The sequence below is a fragment of the Canis lupus genome, chromosome 30 (genome assembly GCF_003254725.2).
Source record: "Canis lupus dingo isolate Sandy chromosome 30, ASM325472v2, whole genome shotgun sequence".
NCBI classification, from domain to species: Eukaryota; Metazoa; Chordata; class Mammalia; order Carnivora; family Canidae; genus Canis; species Canis lupus.
In genome coordinates, this window is record NC_064272.1 from 3,279,939 (window position 1) to 3,297,323 (window position 17,385).

Here is a 17,385-nt window from a genome sequence, read left to right on the forward strand (position 1 = left end):
GATTCATTTTTTTCCATAATTATTCAATTGTTCGTTAGAATATGTAAAACCTCTATTGGAATCTTTACACCAGTGTTTCATAAATGGTCTAACTATAAAATATAAAAGCCTGGTTATACAATCTCTTCCATAAAAGCAATATATTTCCAATATTTATGTCCTTAAAATACTCTATAGTAAAATTAATATTTCTGTACAGAAAAAGAAGGAACTATTTAGTCCCGACAACTTGATAACATCTCTTTCAACTATAGTTATAATTATCATGTACGAACTTCCAAAGCAGTTGTCAAGATTTAACATTAGCATTAATTTATGTCATAACTGATGGTTACTATAAAGATAATGGCAAAGCATCCATTTCTCCAAAGACAGCATGGATCGAAAGGGAAATTTCTTCTTAATTACTACTAATCTGCCCATTTTTAATTAAATTGATCAGTAATTTATTATCTCTCCCTTTCTTGGAAGGCTGTTATTATCACATAGCTTTTCCAAAGTTATCAGTTATCAGTGATTTTTAAACAATCCAATTATTTCTCATGTGAGTCCCACCATTTTGTAATATCAGTTTATGCTAAAAATTTAGTACCCAATTTCTTTGAACCCTGAAAAAGAAATTTTAAAAATGCAGACTTTGCACTCAGTATTTCACACCTTAAAGTCAACAATGTCAAGATCTTATTTGCAGAGAGAGAGGACCATTTAAAGTGAAACTTTTATGCCTTTCCCTCTTATTTGATAATCAAAATAGTTATTAGTATGTATCTTCCCACAGCAAAGAAATGCGTCTCTGCAATATCCTTTGAAAAATATCTACTTCTTATGCTATCCATAACTAAACAGTAATTTATGGCATCATTCCAAAAGTCTTCTCTACCAGTTTCTTTTTTAAAGGGTAAATAAAAAATGAAAATGTTCTGAAATACAAAATGAGAAATGTTTTAATCAAGCAAACTTTAAAATTGAAGTGCTTCATATGTTTTTATTAATCCAAATCCTTAATTGGTTAAGCTGTGATCAGCATCAAATTTAAAGTTTAACACCGGAGTAGCCATTTGAGACCAGCAAATTTTCATGACAATAGTTCATAACATAACTTTTGAAAAGCTGAACTTCTCTGAAGAATGAGAAAATGAAATTCAATGTCCTTTGATAGAAGGGACAGAAATCTTCCTCTCCTTTGTGAGAATATGCTAAGACAAGCAGGAAATATCAGCTTAAATTCTCTATTTTATTAGATATGCCTTGTATGAGTTGACTATACCTGAATGAAAAAAATTAATATTAAGAAGAATACAGAATATATTCAAATAGTTAACTATCATATCAATGAGAATGAAAAGATAATGGCTTAGAATAAAATAAAAATTAACATGTATTAAATATAGTATCTATTAGATATATGAGTCCTTGACTTTCTCTCCTATATTTTCTCTTTAGAAAAATTAACAATGAATAAACAAGGGCTCTTAAACTCTTATGTACGGGGACTTAAGTATTTAATTTAGACCTCTCTTACTAGATTTAAGCAAAGCTCAGTCTCTTACTTTCATTAGGTCTATTTAAATTTCACCATATAAGAAAGGTCTTGTATGACCATCCCTTGTCATTACTCCTTATCATCTTGACTATTTCATTCTTCTTCCATAGCACTCTTCACCACCAAGCATATGATTTGCTTGTCTATTTTCTGTCTACTTCCACTGGAAAATAAGTTCCAGCAGAACAAAGCTTTGTCTGATCTGTTCATTGCCCTATCTCCAGTGCCTAGAACTATATATACCAAGCACATAGTAGGCATTCAATAACTATTTGCTAATAAATAAATAAATTAAGTAAATGATTAAAAGGTCATCAGTTTCAAAATCCTAAGAAAAACTTAATTAAATATCATTTGACAATCCTGAATGCCAAACTATACCAAAAGTTTTATTTTTAAATTGTACTTAATATAAAGGCATAGTAAGTTTTCTTTTCTATCCAAAAAGACAAAATACCTTTTCAAAGAATAGTCAGGCTACTAACAGTAGTTAATTAATTATTTCTAATAATTCAGTTTTAATGTAATTGGTTACCAGGCATACCTTAACAAGTTTCAAAAGCTCATAGAGATCTTCAACCTCATCACCTTCACATTTTGTGTACACTCTTCCTGTATCCACACTCCTTCCTCTTATGGTGTGGCGATAGAGGGGAAGAGCCATCGCTTCTGCATACAAATCAATGGCATGATGACCCACTGTCTGATACATGTAGCTATCCAGTTCATCTGACCCCACTGCAACAATGAAAATGGAAATAATCAGTAAAACAAGAGTGAAAAAGAAAGGGGATTTGAAAGTCCATCTGAGTTTTATTGCTTAGAGACTCACTACACTATACCTCTCTGCATTTATGAAGTGAAATAAAATGGAAGAGTTGCATATTTGTCCATAACTACATCCAGTTCACATCAGCTCTAGTCATCTCTCTACTGCTAATTACAAATATATATAAATTTTTAAAACTATATACAATAAATGTTTAAAGAGAATAATATAGCCAATAAATTTTGATTAGTTTATTCAATTAAAGATTTTATTACATAAGTGTTTCTCAAATCATTCAAGGTTATGTACAAAGTCATCTACAGTTGTAGATAAAAACCTTTCTTAATAGCTACTTGGTTAACAAGTGACAAATATTTATAAAAATAAATTACATGCTCTTGATATATTTTATATTCAGTATTTCAATAAGACATATAAAAATATATAAATTATGAGGCAGTCCAAATGGCTGCATAAGAAGACCCTAACCTCACCTCCTTCCTCAGACATACTAAAACTACATTACATATGGAATAATTCCTGTTGAATTTCTAGCTGCATAGCTCCCTTCATGACAAGGTATAAAAGGGCCACATCAAGGTGGGTAGCAGAAGCAGTGACCCGATCTCACCTCAGACCCCAGCGTGACCTACAACAGGGAAGGATCTCACAATACTGAAGCCTCTCCCTGAGAAGTGAGGGGTATATACTAGCTGACACCCCAACCCTGTAGGACCTGCACTGGAAAGACAAGGCCCCAAAACATCTGGCTTTGAAAACCAATGGGCCATAGACCCAGAAGGACTGGGTGACTACAGGGATTTGAGATACCCCTTTTGAGGACCTTGCACAATGACTCACTCCTCCCAGGAACCAGCACAAAGGCAGCAGTTTGAGAAATGACTGGATTATATGTGAAGACTCATCTGCTAACGGAAAAGTGTTTACTAAAGGGGGCAGCGACAATTTAGGACAAGTTAGGACTTTCTTTGGAAATAGTGAACACTATTTTCCCACTCCCCATTTCTCTACCTTGCAAGTACTGGTGGCAAGAGCAGGTGTCTGGCCCCCAATACTTTCACCAACATGGGTAAAGTAATGGGCAAGCCCCTCCCTCAGGGCTCTTTCCCAGCTATCTCCAACACTCTTCCTGCATTGCCAAAGCTGCGGGCATATCCCACCCCAGTGCTCCTCCCACATCTTGCTAAAGCTTTGCATCCAGCACTCTTCCCCTGCATCACTAAAAACATGAACAGCTCACCTTTGGCATTCTCCTACAGCCCCACTAAAGCTGGCCACCAAGCACAGTCCACAAAAGGTACACCCCTTGATCACCTGAACCTGATGGCCAGATGGGCTTCTGTTTCTGGGCCCTATAGGACTATAAAAATGAGAAAGATGGTTCTGCACAGGCTATCCACAGCAACACACAGGGAGCAGACTAAAACTTATCCTAAGTCTGCCTATGAAAAAGGCCCATCTACTTGTCCTGGAGCTTCAACCTGAGGGACAGGCTTCATGTTAGTCACATACCTAGAGATGACAGAGGTGCTCTCAAGGACTACAGGCAGAAAGATTTCCTGTATGAGCTCTCCTATGGCCTGGTCATAACTCACTTGTACCTCCCAGAAAGAAGATTATACACTTGTCAAAACCCTGCTTTTTGTAACTGTTTCCCAGGAGATACCTCCAGATTGTCTAGTCTGGCAGCAGACTTTATATCTGTGGTCCCACAGAAATGTATACATTTGCATATTTAAAAGCTGCTGAGGACCTGGTTTTCAATTATTTGAAACTAGGTCTTGACTTAAATCACTCCATGTGAAACACTGACAGGTCTTGGCACACTTTCAACAATGGAGACTTATCAAAAATAAATCAGTCTACTTAGTCACAAAAGTTCAAAAGATGAGCAAGAGCTATGGCAAAGTTCAAAAGACGAACAAAAGTTCAAAAGACAAACAAGAGCTAGGACAAAGTTGAACAACAAGGTTCATCTCCTACAGAGGCCACTCCTTCAAGACTGAAGAGGTCGCTGTTTCATCAAATACACAGAAACAAACACATACAGTAAGGCAAAATAAGGAAACAGAGATATAGGTTCCAAATGAAAGAACAAGAAAAAAACATCAGAAAAACATATTAACAGAGTTAAATAATTTACCTGATAAAGAGTCCAAAGTAGTATTCATAAAGATGTTCACTGCACGTAAAAGAAGAATGGATGAGCACAATGAAACTTCAACAATGAGGCAGAAAATATTAAGAAAGTACCAAAGAAAAGTCACAGAACTGAAGAATACAATATCTGAATTGAAAAATACGCTACAAGGGTTCAATTAGCAGACTAGACGTAGAACAAGGAATCAGTGGGCTGGAAGACAAAGCATTTGAACTCACCAAAAAAAAGCAGCAAATAAATAAATAAATAAATAAATATTAATTAAGGAGCAAAAATGACTTAGGAGACAACATGTAGGGTAATATTGCCATTACTGAGGTCTTAGAAGTAGAAGAGACAAAACTTATTGAAGAAATAATGGCTGAAAACTTCCATAACCTGAAGAAATAGACTTTGAAGTTCAGAAATCAAAGAGAGTTCCAAATAAGATGAACCCAAATATATCTGTGCCAAGACATAAAATAATTAAAATATCAAAAGGTAAAGATAAAGAACATTAAAAGCATCAAGGAAAAAAAACAACTAGTTACATACAAGGGAACTATCAGCTGATTTTTAGCAGAAACTTTGCAGGCCAATAGAGAGTATTATAATATACACAAAGTGCTGAAAGAGGGAAAAAAACCTTCCAACCAAGAATAATCTACCTAGCAAAATTATCACAGAACTGAAGGAAAGATAATGAGTCTTTCAGACAAGAAAAACTAAAGGAGTTTACCACCACTAAGCTGGCCTTACAAGAAATTTTAAAGGGATTTCTTTAGAGTATAAAGAAAAGGTACTATCTAATAACTAGAAAACATATGGAAGTAAAAATCTAATGGGTTAAGGCAAATATGTAGTAAAGGTAGTGAATTAACCACTTAGAAGATCAGTTTAAAGGTTAAAGAGCAAAAGTAGAAAAATTAACTGTAATTACATTAGTCAATTAAGGGATATACAAAATTAAAAGATCTACAATATAATATTAAAAACATAAAATGTGGGGGAGGGAATGTAGCTTTTAGAATATACTCAAAGTTGCTATCAACTTAAAACAGACTGCTATATATAGACTATTATGTATATATGAACCTCATGGCAACCCAAAACCAAAACCTACAATAGGTACACAAAAGATAGTAAGAAAGAAATAAACATAACACTAAAAAAAGGCATTAAACCAGACTGGAAAACAGCAAGAAAAGAAAAAAGTAACAGAGAGAAACTACAAAAAGATAGGAAACTTAACAAAATGACAATAAGTCATATACCTATCAATAATTACTTTAAATGTAAATGGACCACATTGTATAATCAAAAGACCCAGTATGACTGAATGGATTAAAAAAATATAGGGCAGCCCGGGTGGCTCAGCAGTTTAGCATCACCTTCAGCGCAGGGCATGATCCTGGGGACCCAGTATCGAGTCCCACGTTGGGCTCCCTGCATGGAGCCTGCTTCTCTCTCTGCCTGTGTCTCTGCCTCTCTCTCTCTCTCATGAATAAATAAATAAAATCTAAAAAAAAATAAAAAAACACAAGATTCATCTATATGTTGCCTAAAAGAGACTAACTTTAGATCTTAGGACACACAAAGACTGAAAGTAAAGTGACAGAAAAGATATTCCATACAAATGGAAACATAAAGAAAAGTGGTACTGCTATACTTGTATCTGACAAAACAGACTTTAAAACAAAGACTATAACAAAAGACAATGAACATCATACAATGATTAAAGTGTCAATCCAAAAAGATGATAGAAAATTTGTAAATATTTATGTACCAACAGAAGCACCTAAATACCTAAATACTACCAGATCAAATATTACCAGACCAAAAGGAGAAATTAACAGCAATACAATAATGGTGGAGAACTTTAATACCTCCACTTATAACAATAAATAGATTATCCACAGAGAAAAATCAACAAGGAAGCATCAGCCTTAAATGACACAACAGACAAGATGGATTTGATAGATTCATACAGAGCATCCCATCCAAAAGCAGAATACACACATTCTTCTCAAGTACATATGGAACATTCTCCAGGATAGATCACATGTTAGACTACAAAAAATCTCAATAAATTTAACAAGTCTGAAATAATATCAAGCATCTTCTCTGACTACAATGGTATGAAAACGAGAAATCGATTACAAAAAGAAAACTGGAAAAATCACAAGTACGTGGAGATTAAACAACATATTACTGTACTAATGGGTCAATAAAGATGTCAAAGGGATAAGTCAAAAAATACCTTGAGACAAATAAAAATGGAAATACAACAATAACAATCCAACATCTATGAGATGCAGCAAAAGCAGCTAGTAGAGGGTAGTTCATAGCAATACAGGCCTACCTCAAGAACAAGACAGATCTCAAATAGACTACCTAACTTAACATCTAAAGAACTAGAAAAAGAATAAACAAAGGCCAAAGTTAGTAGAAATAAGGAAACAATAAAGAGTAGAGCGTAAATAAATGAAATATAGACTAATAAGACAAAAGAGAAGATCAATGAAATTATCTTGGAAAAGGTAAACAAAACTGACAAAACTTTAGCTAGATTCAGCAACAAAATAAGAGGTCTTCTTATAAATAAAATCAGAAATGAAAGAAGACATGTTACAACTGATGTCACAGAAATACAAAGAATCATAAGAGTTACTAAGCACAATTATATGCCAACAAATTGGGCAATGTAGAAGAAATGGATAAATTTTTAGAAACATACAGTCTTCCAAGACTGAATCATGAAGAAATAGAAAATCTGAAGACCCTGATAAATAGGTAAGGAGATTGAATGAGGAATAAAAAATGTCCCACAAACAAAAGTCCAGGACCAAATGTTTGGTAGTAAATTCTACCAAACATTCAAAAAAGATTTTATACTTATCCTTCTCAAATTTCTTCAAAAAACTTAAGAACACTTCCAAGCTCATTTTACAAGGCCAGCTTTACCCTGACAACAAACCATAGTAAAATTGCACAAAACAAAAAACAATAAGCCAAATACCCCTAATGAACATAGATGCAAAAATCTTCAACAAAATATTAGCCAAATGAATTCAACAATACATTAAAAGGAACATATGCTATGATCAAGTGGGATTTACTCCAGGGTAGTAAGATGGTTCAATATCTGGACATCAATTAACACGATGCATCATATGAACAAATGAAGAATAAAAATCATATGATCACCTCAACAGATGCAAAAAAAAAAAAAAAGTTTGACAAGATCTGGCATCCATTTACTATAAAACTTCTCAGCAAAATGGATATAGAGGGAATGTACCTCAACATAATAAAGGCTATATATGACAAGACAACAGCTGACATCACACTCAATGATAAGGAGTTGAAAGCTTTTCCTCTAGGATTGGAATAAGACAATGACATCCACTCTCATCACTTTTATAAAAAGTTGTTATTTATTTGAGAGAGAGAGAGAGAGAGACATTGTGTGTGTGTGAGTGGGGAAAGGGGCAGAGACAGAAAATCTCAAGCAGACTCATGCTGAACACAGGGCCCATCACGGGGCTTGATCCCACCACCCATGAGATCATGACCTAAGCCAAAATCAAGACTTGGATGCTTAACTAACTGAGCCACTCAGTTGCCTCCCCACTCTCATCACTTTTACTCAACACAGAACTGGAAGCCATGGTCACAGCAATTAAGCAAGAACAACAACAACAACAATCCACATTAGGAAGAAGTAAAACTGTCACAATTTGCAGATGACATGATACTACATACATAAAACCCTACAGACTCTGCAAAAAAAAAAAACTATTAGAACTAATGAATGAATTCAGAAAAGTTGCAGGATACAAAATGAGTATACAAAAACCTGTCACATTTTTATACACTAATGACAAGCCACCTGAAAGAGAAATTAAGAAAACAATTCCATTTACAATTGCATCAAAAATAAAATACCTAGGAATAAATCTAACCAGGAGGTGAAAGGCCTGCACACTGAAAACTATAAAGATATTGGTGAAAGAAACTGAAGAGGACACAAATAAATGGAAAGATATTTCATGCTCATGGGCTGGAAGAATTAACATAGTTAAGATGTCCATACTACCCAAAGCAATCTATAGATTCAATGCAATCCCTATCAAAATTCCCATGACATTTTTCACAGAACTAGACCAAATAATTAAAAAATTTATATGGGGGCAGCCCTGGTGGCCCAGTGGTTTAGCGCCACCTTTGGCCCGGGGTGTGATCCTGGAGACCCTGGATCGAGTCCCACATCGGGCTCCCTGCATGGAGCCTGCTTCTCCCTCTGCCTGTGTCTCTGCCTCTCTCTATCTCTCTGTCATTAATAAATAAATAAAATCTTAAAAAAAATTTATATGGAACCACAAAAGATCCTGAATGGCCAAACCAACCTTGAGAAAGAAGAACAAACAAGGAGGTATCATGCTCCTTGATATCAAACTATACAACAATGCTATAGTAATCAAAACAATATGGTACTGGCATAAAAACAGACACACAGATCAGTGAATAGTGAGCCCACAAATACACCCACACATCTATGGTCACTTACTTTACTGCAAAGAAGCCAAGAATATACATTGGGGAAAGGACAGTCTCTTCAAAAAATGGTGTTGAAAAAGCTAGACAGCCGTCAGGTATTTGTTTCAAAGAAAATATCTAGGAAATGCTGTGATGGGATAATGCTTAATGACACAGAAGATGTTCATAATATGTTAGTAAGTTAAAAAAAGAATACTAAAACAAAAAAAAAGACAATTTGTTTGACATATATGTCTGGATACATGTATGGATGCATATATGCCAAGAATATCCAGTGAAGGTATGAAGAATAACGCATAAAAATGGATGAAAAACTGCTATTTTAAAAGCCCTTTAGTAATCAAAACCATCACTATATGCCATCACATTTTAGCCCACCAGCTCTGAACCCGATGCACACAGCAGACTGGCTTCCACATACTCACATTATTACTACATATCTGTCTACTCCTGGTCACAGGAGGAAGTAGAGATATAGCCAAAGTCATCTAATAACTTTTCAGCTTATCTTTACCTCAGATTTACACTGGATCTTTAATTAAATGTATCAGTTTTACAGAATATTGATACAACTGAATTAATCTATTTAAAGAATTGAGCTGCTCAGCAAGAAACTTCTTGAGAAGTTCCTTTAGCACAATTAAACATTTTAGTGACTGGGGTGCTTGGGTGGCTCAGTCAGTTGATCATCAGACTCTTGATTTCAGCTCCTGTCAGGTCTCAAGGCCCTGTCAGGCTCCACACCTCAGTGGGGTGTCTGCTTGGGATTCTCTCTCTCCCTCTCCCTGCCACTCCCCTCACTCACGTGCTCTCAGTCTCTCTCTCTCATTCTCTCTCTCTCGGATAAATAAGACTTTAAAAAAACAACAACAGCAGTAGTATATTACTGACTTCAAACACCTAGAAAACAATCTTCCTTTAAGGCTCCATTTAGTCCTAACCACAATGTAACTTGTATTAATGGAACTTACATTGCAACAATGGTATGACATCAAATAAAACCAAAGGCTCCACTGTTGCCTGAAGCACCTCAATTAACATGCCACAAAAGTTCTTAGAACAAATTTAAAGAGATGGTTTATGAATTTTATGTCAAGTTCACATTATCCCCAGAGTTGGGAATAAATTCCTTTCCAAACTACCCACTGAAAACCTAGTGCCATGAATTCACTAACCAATTTTATACTGGAGTCCTCTCTACCAGTCATTAGTCATTAAGGTTCCTTTTACAACATGTATGGGTGGGAAAGAAGTCAATCAATGAAACAGTCAATAATCACCCAACTTCCTGCTGACTTTAAATCAAGATTAGCTAAACCCTCTCCATCTACCAACCCACAACCATCCATTGTTTTTCACTACAATTACTATAGTTTCAGTTGATTTTCCAGCTTTTACTTCATAATATTTTAATTCCATTTACTATTGATTTTTTTTCTCATTAATAGTATTCTAAGTAAATGTCTCCATACCATTCTGAGATATAATTTAGAGATACACTTTGCTTATCATTTTACCCACCCTGCCAATGAACCATGAGTACGTGGAAGATTATACATTAATGATTCAGTACAAAGTAACTGTAATAATTCAAGTAGAAAAGCTTAAGACAAGATCAAAATTCCAGGGAGGGAAATTATATCACTGTATGATTATATATTATATAAACTTATGCCTTTTAAGTACCAAGACCTCCCAGATAAAAAGATTAAAAAACCCACTTGCCTGATAAGCTACAAGAAAAAAGAAAATTTTTTTTCTTTTTGCAACAGAACATAAACCAGTAATAAAATTCTGCTTTTTTTATTTTAATAATATAGTAGTTATGGGATAGTTCCCACACACCCATAATCAAGGAGTTTTCTATTTATTTAAAGTCAGAAAAAGGAGGTCATTTTCCAAACACCTCATTTCTAAAATGCTATTTTTATTTATCACTGAAATCCTAGTGCAAAGTCCTAGAGTGTATGTTTACCCCTAACCCCCTAGAAGACCTGTTTTCTATTTCTTCCTATAAAACATTTCTAATCTCTATCTTCCCACTTCAATTCTGGCATTACATAGATCCTAATTATGAAGCAAAGAAAATTCAAATCTCTGGCTGAAATAACTACTCACTCTTCCAGGCCTAACTCTAGTTAGTTCATCATTCATCTGTCCACCAGTAACTGAGTGAATGCCTCTTAGAGGCAAAGAGCTGTTCCAAGTCCTGAGGAACAATTAAAGAAACATACAAGATATGACCTTCTTCTCAAGAATCTTATAAGCAATCTATTTGGGGATAAAAATCAAAGACAAAATAAATAGACAATAACTGTTAAATGATATACAAACAAAATTCAACAGACTGGCAGCCCTGAGGAAGGAAGGAAGGAAGGAAGGAAGGAAGGAAGGAAGGAAGGAAGGAAGGGAGGGAGGGAGGGAGGGAGGGAGGGAGGGAGGGAGGAAGGGACGGACGGACATATTTAGCACTAAATTCAGATTCAACTAAATTTACTGGATGCTTACTTACTTCATGCCAGAAACTCTAATTAGTGTTTTCACATATACTACTCATTTAATTCATCCTAAAATAACAATAGAGCAAAAGCACAGTCTTGAAAAAAGCTGAGTAAAGGGGGATGATAAAAAGATCTTACTAAAAAAGCCATGTGGAGAAGCAGTATTAAATCAAGGCAAGACAAGTATTAATTTCTCCCTATTATACCTTAACATAGTTAATATCTATAGTTATATGGGTATAATAGAAGAATATAAAATGCAAATTGGTGATTTTTTTTTTAATTCTAATTGGGGGGGCGGGGGGGAAAGTATGGCCAGGTGTGGTGATAGATGTTAACTAAACTTATTGTGGTAATCATTTCACAATATATACAGATACCAAATCATTATGTTGTACAGCTGAAACTAATACAATGCTATGTGTCAATCAGATCTGAAAAAATAAAAGAAATTGTTGAAGGTTGAATCCTAACCTCCATAGTTCAAAATGTGATCTTATTTGAAAATAGGGTCATTGCAGATGTACTTAGTTAAAATGAGATTCTTAGGGTGGACTTTTGATCCAATAGGACTTGTGACCTTATCTATAGAGGAAACCTGGACACAGACAAGGAGACAGGGACGAAAAATTTCTGATGAAAAAAAATTTCACTGGGAAGAAAACTGAAAAATATAGCTTAAATGAGGTCTAAGGATTATTTGTGGATGTCCTTATTATGACAAGCAAATAAAAAGCAGAAATGTGTTTCTTTATGCCTCTTTCAAGTCTGACATGTTTAGCTTACACAAAAGATGGATCATTTACGAATACGTGTCTTACTTTCCAAGCTCCAGAAAGTTGTATCTTATTTAGTGTATGTTGGTTAAAACACTTGGAAATGTGTTGTGAAGGAACAGCATTACATTCTGAAGTAAGGAGATTTAAGGTTTAAGTCTCATCTCTGCAAGTTTGTTCTAGCTATTTACCTTGGACAAATTTATAAAACTATGACTCTCAGTGTTCCTGTCTCATAAATCTCCAGGTGTTCTTATGAAAAATAAAGGATATGTAATCAAAAACAGCAGAGAACCTAACATCTACTTAGGTGCTAAATATGTATTAGCTCCCTTTACATCTTTGCATGTTGCACACAATAGAACGCAATTATGAACTTGGAATTCCAGCCATTTAGAGAACTTCTCAATAAAGGTATACACTTACCCTGGTTTTCAGCTGGTCTCAGATTTGCTAAAGCAACAATTTGATGCCCAGCAACAACGCATTGCATCATATTATAACAGCTATCCTTCCCACCACTAAAAAAGAAATAAAAACATAAATATCAGGTTACTGACCATTATTAAACACAGAATCATTAGATATCAAAATATATCTGTTCAATTTTTCAGAATACTTGAGGGACTGTTACACAATTAAAATAAAAAAAAAAAACACATATAATTTCCATAGCCTAAGCAAACTGAGCAAATGAATCTGAATGTCTAAGGTCACTACTCACAAGAGATATGTGCCATTATAACAAAGATCATTCCAAACAAAATATGATAACTCTTTGGTTTATAATAGTGGCTTTCCTTTATATACAAAGTGCTTTGAAAATTTAAAAAAATATCTAATTTTAAATTTTAGCTAAACAAGTATTGCATATATTCCTTAGATGAGATCCTCTATGGAAAAGTAGGAAAAACAACTCTTCTGTTCTACTAGAAGAAATCTAAAAATTTGCTACCATCACCAACTTAAAGGCCCAGATTAAAGATTTGAGATCCAATCTAATGACAAATCTGATGTACTTGGTGGGTTCACATTCTGCACAGATAGAAAACAAAATGCTGAATTACACTGATGAAGTTAAACATCAGTCCCATCAGGACTTCAGCCGTCACTATATATATGATGGCAGGATAAAGCTTGAGCCTTAGAGCTAATAAACAGACTGAAAGAAACTTCTAAATTCTAGGACCAAATCTACTGAAGGTAGGGCCAGATCACTTAGTCAAGAGAAGTAGTTTCAACTATAACAAGATTGAATGGCAACCTTTATGCCAAGTTCATCTATAACAAGGTTGAAGGGCAACCTCTATTTTGATTTAAATTGGGAATTTAATTCTATTGCTTCTCTCTATACATGTTTCTTCCTTTATTTTATCATTGCCTCTCTGTTTCCTCCTCCTGTCCCATTCTTTCTAATCTTTACCTAAAATCTGCAAGTGTACGTACCTCCAGGCAACGGTCAGACATATTCACAGCCTAAGAAACTTTTCAGAAGAGACTGCTTGTCTCTTCTGAAAGGGCCAGAAGCTGGCCCTTTTTGCCTTTTACTTTAGTTCCGGACATTTATCTGCCTCTACTACATTCCAATCAGAAACTGTCATTCCAGAACTTCTCGTGGGGAGACCGCAAGAGGCATAGTGAAGTTATACATCATGCTCCCTTTCCTCAGACTCTGATATTTCCTTAATATGTCTTCCACAACTTCGCCTATTTGAACTTCACTCTATTTTCTCAGGACAAAAAAAAAATAAAAAATTAACTAATTCTTTAGACTATTTAGAATATTTAAAGAGTATACAACCATTACTCTAATTCTTTAGAATATTAAAGATTAAAGGGTATACATCCACAACCAGAACTTAGCTTTATAATTCATTTGAAAATATGTCAAAATTTCAAATATGGTATTAAAACTGTATTTCCCAAAGTGTGTTCTATGGAACACTACTGTCCAACAAATACTGTAAGAACAAAAGGTTTGGGAAATGCTGAGCAACTTACCTCTCAGAACATTACGAAGTACATAAGCAATATGTTGGGTGAGAAGTCCTACAAAATATCGGAATTTTAGTTCCCAACTCTGGTGTAATATGCAAAGTTACTCAGTGTGCTTAGGTACATGCTTCATTATAAAACTAGAGAATGGTTTAATCTTCAAGGACTCATTCAACTATAAAATTGAATAATTCAACCTTTTGTGTTATTAGGGAGAATAATGTTATTTCTGTGCTAGAGATATGTGAGAATCTTGGTTTCACTTATTCTTTAAAGCACACAAACATATTCCATCTCCCATTTTAGTACACACACAAGATATATTAGAAGTGGATTCACTGTATTTAAGTTCAAATTCATATATATTCAAGAGTATATTCATATAAATGTATATATTATATAGGCACTCACATTCATATTTAAAAATTGTTATAGATTCATACTCACAGCATGTCTCCTAACATTAATACAGATCTTACAGTTCAGCAAGAATTTTCCAGCATTGCCATTTTTAAGTGACTTGCTTTTTTTATCATGAGTAATATATGCACATTACTGAATATTCCCTATAATGGACTACAGCAATCTCCTATCCTTCCTTCAAAGATCTGAATCTTCAGCTGGTGTGTCTTACTTCAACCGCTCGACTTTTGGCAAATTGCGTATGGTGTGAATTACTTATTGCCTGGGCTACTTTTTATTATTGTCTATTTTATCAAATAAAGACCACAGGGGTCAGAAACAGAAGAAATTTACTGAATAACAATTTTGACGTTACAGAGTCCAAAAAATGGTACTGAAATAAAATAAATCGGAATATTCCAGTCACTGCAGAAGGCACTGGAATGTCACATCCAGAGTTCTTACTAGGCCACTATGGTCAGCCAGTGTCAATTCACCAGGACACTGAACAGAAACGTTCACGGACTCTCCAACGTGCTTTCGGAAGCAAACACGGCTGTGGCCTATCTCAGATCCTCCATACAGGTCCAAATCTCATTACATAAATGTGCAAGTACTGCAGCCTAAATTCTTTTTAAGGTCACCATATTTGCTTCTGCTTCACTTTACAGATTGCATGTGGAAACATTTAAAGTAGCCTGTCTTTGGTTATCTGAGGACTGACTTTAGACACCCCAATACGGGGACTGTGAGACTTCAACCTTCTTTCGGAATAGACCAGGGCCAATCTAAAAGCACTTAAAGTTGTCTGTAGCAAATGCAACTGGATTTAGGCTAAAAGGGATACAAGCCCATCTCCATCCCGAGGGAAGAGACCCCTTTCCTGTACTGAGCCCCAAGGCACCACACAGCTTGGTCCTAAGCAACCCCGACGCAGGTGGGGGGGGGGGGCGGCCTCCAGTGGGGGGTGGGCTACTCAGAGCTGCGGGAAGTAGGTGGACCCGGAGGCAGCGCAGAACGACGGAAGGACCCACGGGCGGGGCTGCGGGGAGTGAAGCCGCGGCTCTCTAGCGTCATTGCCCGGCACACTTTTTAAGAACGCGACCCCGAGCCGGGGCAGAGTCGTGCCACCGGCGCTCGGGCAGGAGACCCTGCCAGCACCGGGCCTTGACGCCGCCGCCGCCGCCCGGCCGGCTCCGAGGCTGAGGCCCGACAACCCGAGAGGCGGGGCCGGGCCGGCGGGGAGGAGCGCGAGCGCGGGGCCGGCCGCGAGCCACGCCCGGCGGGGGACAGCCCCACGACCCCGTCTGTCCCCGCAGGCCCCGACGCGCCGCCCCGCACAGTCGCTCATCCACGCGGCCGAAAGCGGGGGCCGCAGCCGCCACCGACGAGCAGGAGAGGACGGGAGGCGGGCAGGGGCGCAGGCAGGCCGCTGCGGCGCCGCGTTACCTGATCAGAGCAGCGACCCTCATGCCGGGCGCAGTGCGCGTGCGTGCGGCGGGCGCGGCGCGGCGCGGGCGGGGGCGGGGGCGGGGGCGGGGCCGCGGGGTGGTCGCCGCGCCGCCGTGACGCGCCCGGGGCCTCGCGCGGGCGGCCGCCTCGCCGCCTGTCCGCCTCGCCGCCTGTCCGCCTCGCCGCCTGTCCGCCGCCCCGCCCCGCGCCGCCCGCCCGCGCCGCCCCCGCGCGGCCGCCTGCGGGCCTCCTGGGCGCGGCGCGGCTCCGCATCGCCGTCTTGCCCCTGCGACGGCGACCTCCTGGCCTGGCCGGGGAGGCTGCCTGGGCGCGGCCTGACCACCTAAGTGGGGGCCCTGAAGCCGCCCGGGGAGGGGCACGGGCGGCGGCGGCGGCGGCGGCGTCTGCCCCTGCCCCTGCCCCTGCCCCTGCCCCTGCCCCTGCCCCTGCCCCTGCCCCTGCCCCTGCCCCAGGAGGAGAACGTCCCGCCTTACGCGCGCTCACACCGAAGCCCTTTGAACCTGCAGGGGGACAAGAAGTTGGCCTTTCCTTCCTGGGCCACCTGCAGGAAACTCACGGCACCTGTAGTGTCTCGTTTGTTTGGTTTGACCTTACTGGCTTCCGTGCGGCAGACCGCAGCCTGGACCTAGCCGCCTGGCCGCGAAGCTCCCTCCGATTTGGGCCTTACGCGTGGTGCGGCAGCCGGGAAGCCGGGAAGCCGGAGAAGGCCCCTCGGAGGACACTGGCCTTGCAGAAGGAAACGCCAGCCTCCAGTGACGCGCTGGGCCTTTGTTGGAGGCCTCTCCTGCACCAGGCGCTGACTGGGCTCTGGGACACATCCGTGAATAAAACGGGGATCCCCATCCTCCTGGCGCCTACGTCGGGTGGGTAGAGCAGACAACATGCGGGTTAAAAGAGAAGTTCTTCGGGACGTTAGAAAAGGGATAAGTGGCATGAAAAACGAAGTAGAGACGGAAAGCATTCAGGAAGTGGGGAGGACTCGGAGTAGGGGGAAAGGCAAGCTAGGACCTGCTGGGAAGGTGGGAATCAGCCAACCTAAAAGAGGACAGTTAGCTGTGGGCGACTAGGCTGCGCCCCAGGCAGGAGGAAAAGCTAGAGCCAAGCAAGGCCCTGCACCTGTTACGTGTTGGTGCCGGAGCAGGGCCGGCGGGTGTGGTGGGAGCAGAGCGAACAAGGCAGGAGGCCGGAGATGGGGTTCATGTGAT

At 38.6% G+C, this 17,385-nt stretch overlaps 1 protein-coding gene across 10 annotated transcripts in view; it reads right to left on the minus strand.

The window, feature by feature from the left end:
- DPH6 (diphthamine biosynthesis 6) overlaps nucleotides 1–16,998 on the minus strand; it is a 196,364-nt gene extending 179,366 nt beyond the window's left edge. Inside the window, exons 1-5 of one of the 10 annotated variants that reach the window (XR_007407502.1) lie at nucleotides 16,157–16,223; nucleotides 14,312–14,359; nucleotides 12,737–12,831; nucleotides 4,477–4,515; nucleotides 2,088–2,281 (exon numbers count right to left, since the gene is read on the minus strand). Coding sequence is in view for 2 of the 10 variants with exons in the window: in XM_049104498.1 (XP_048960455.1) it covers nucleotides 2,088–2,281; nucleotides 4,477–4,515; nucleotides 12,737–12,831; nucleotides 16,157–16,179 (351 nt within the window). In the remaining 8 variants the exon portion in view is untranslated. Of the gene's footprint in view, nucleotides 1–2,087; nucleotides 2,282–4,476; nucleotides 4,516–5,864; nucleotides 6,119–12,736; nucleotides 12,832–13,756; nucleotides 14,038–14,311; nucleotides 14,360–15,741; nucleotides 15,912–16,156; nucleotides 16,236–16,774 lie in introns of those variants that run through there. The other 9 variants (XR_007407503.1, XR_007407500.1, XR_007407504.1 and 6 more) reach the window with 9 other exon arrangements.
- Nucleotides 16,999–17,385: the final 387 nt, after the last annotated feature.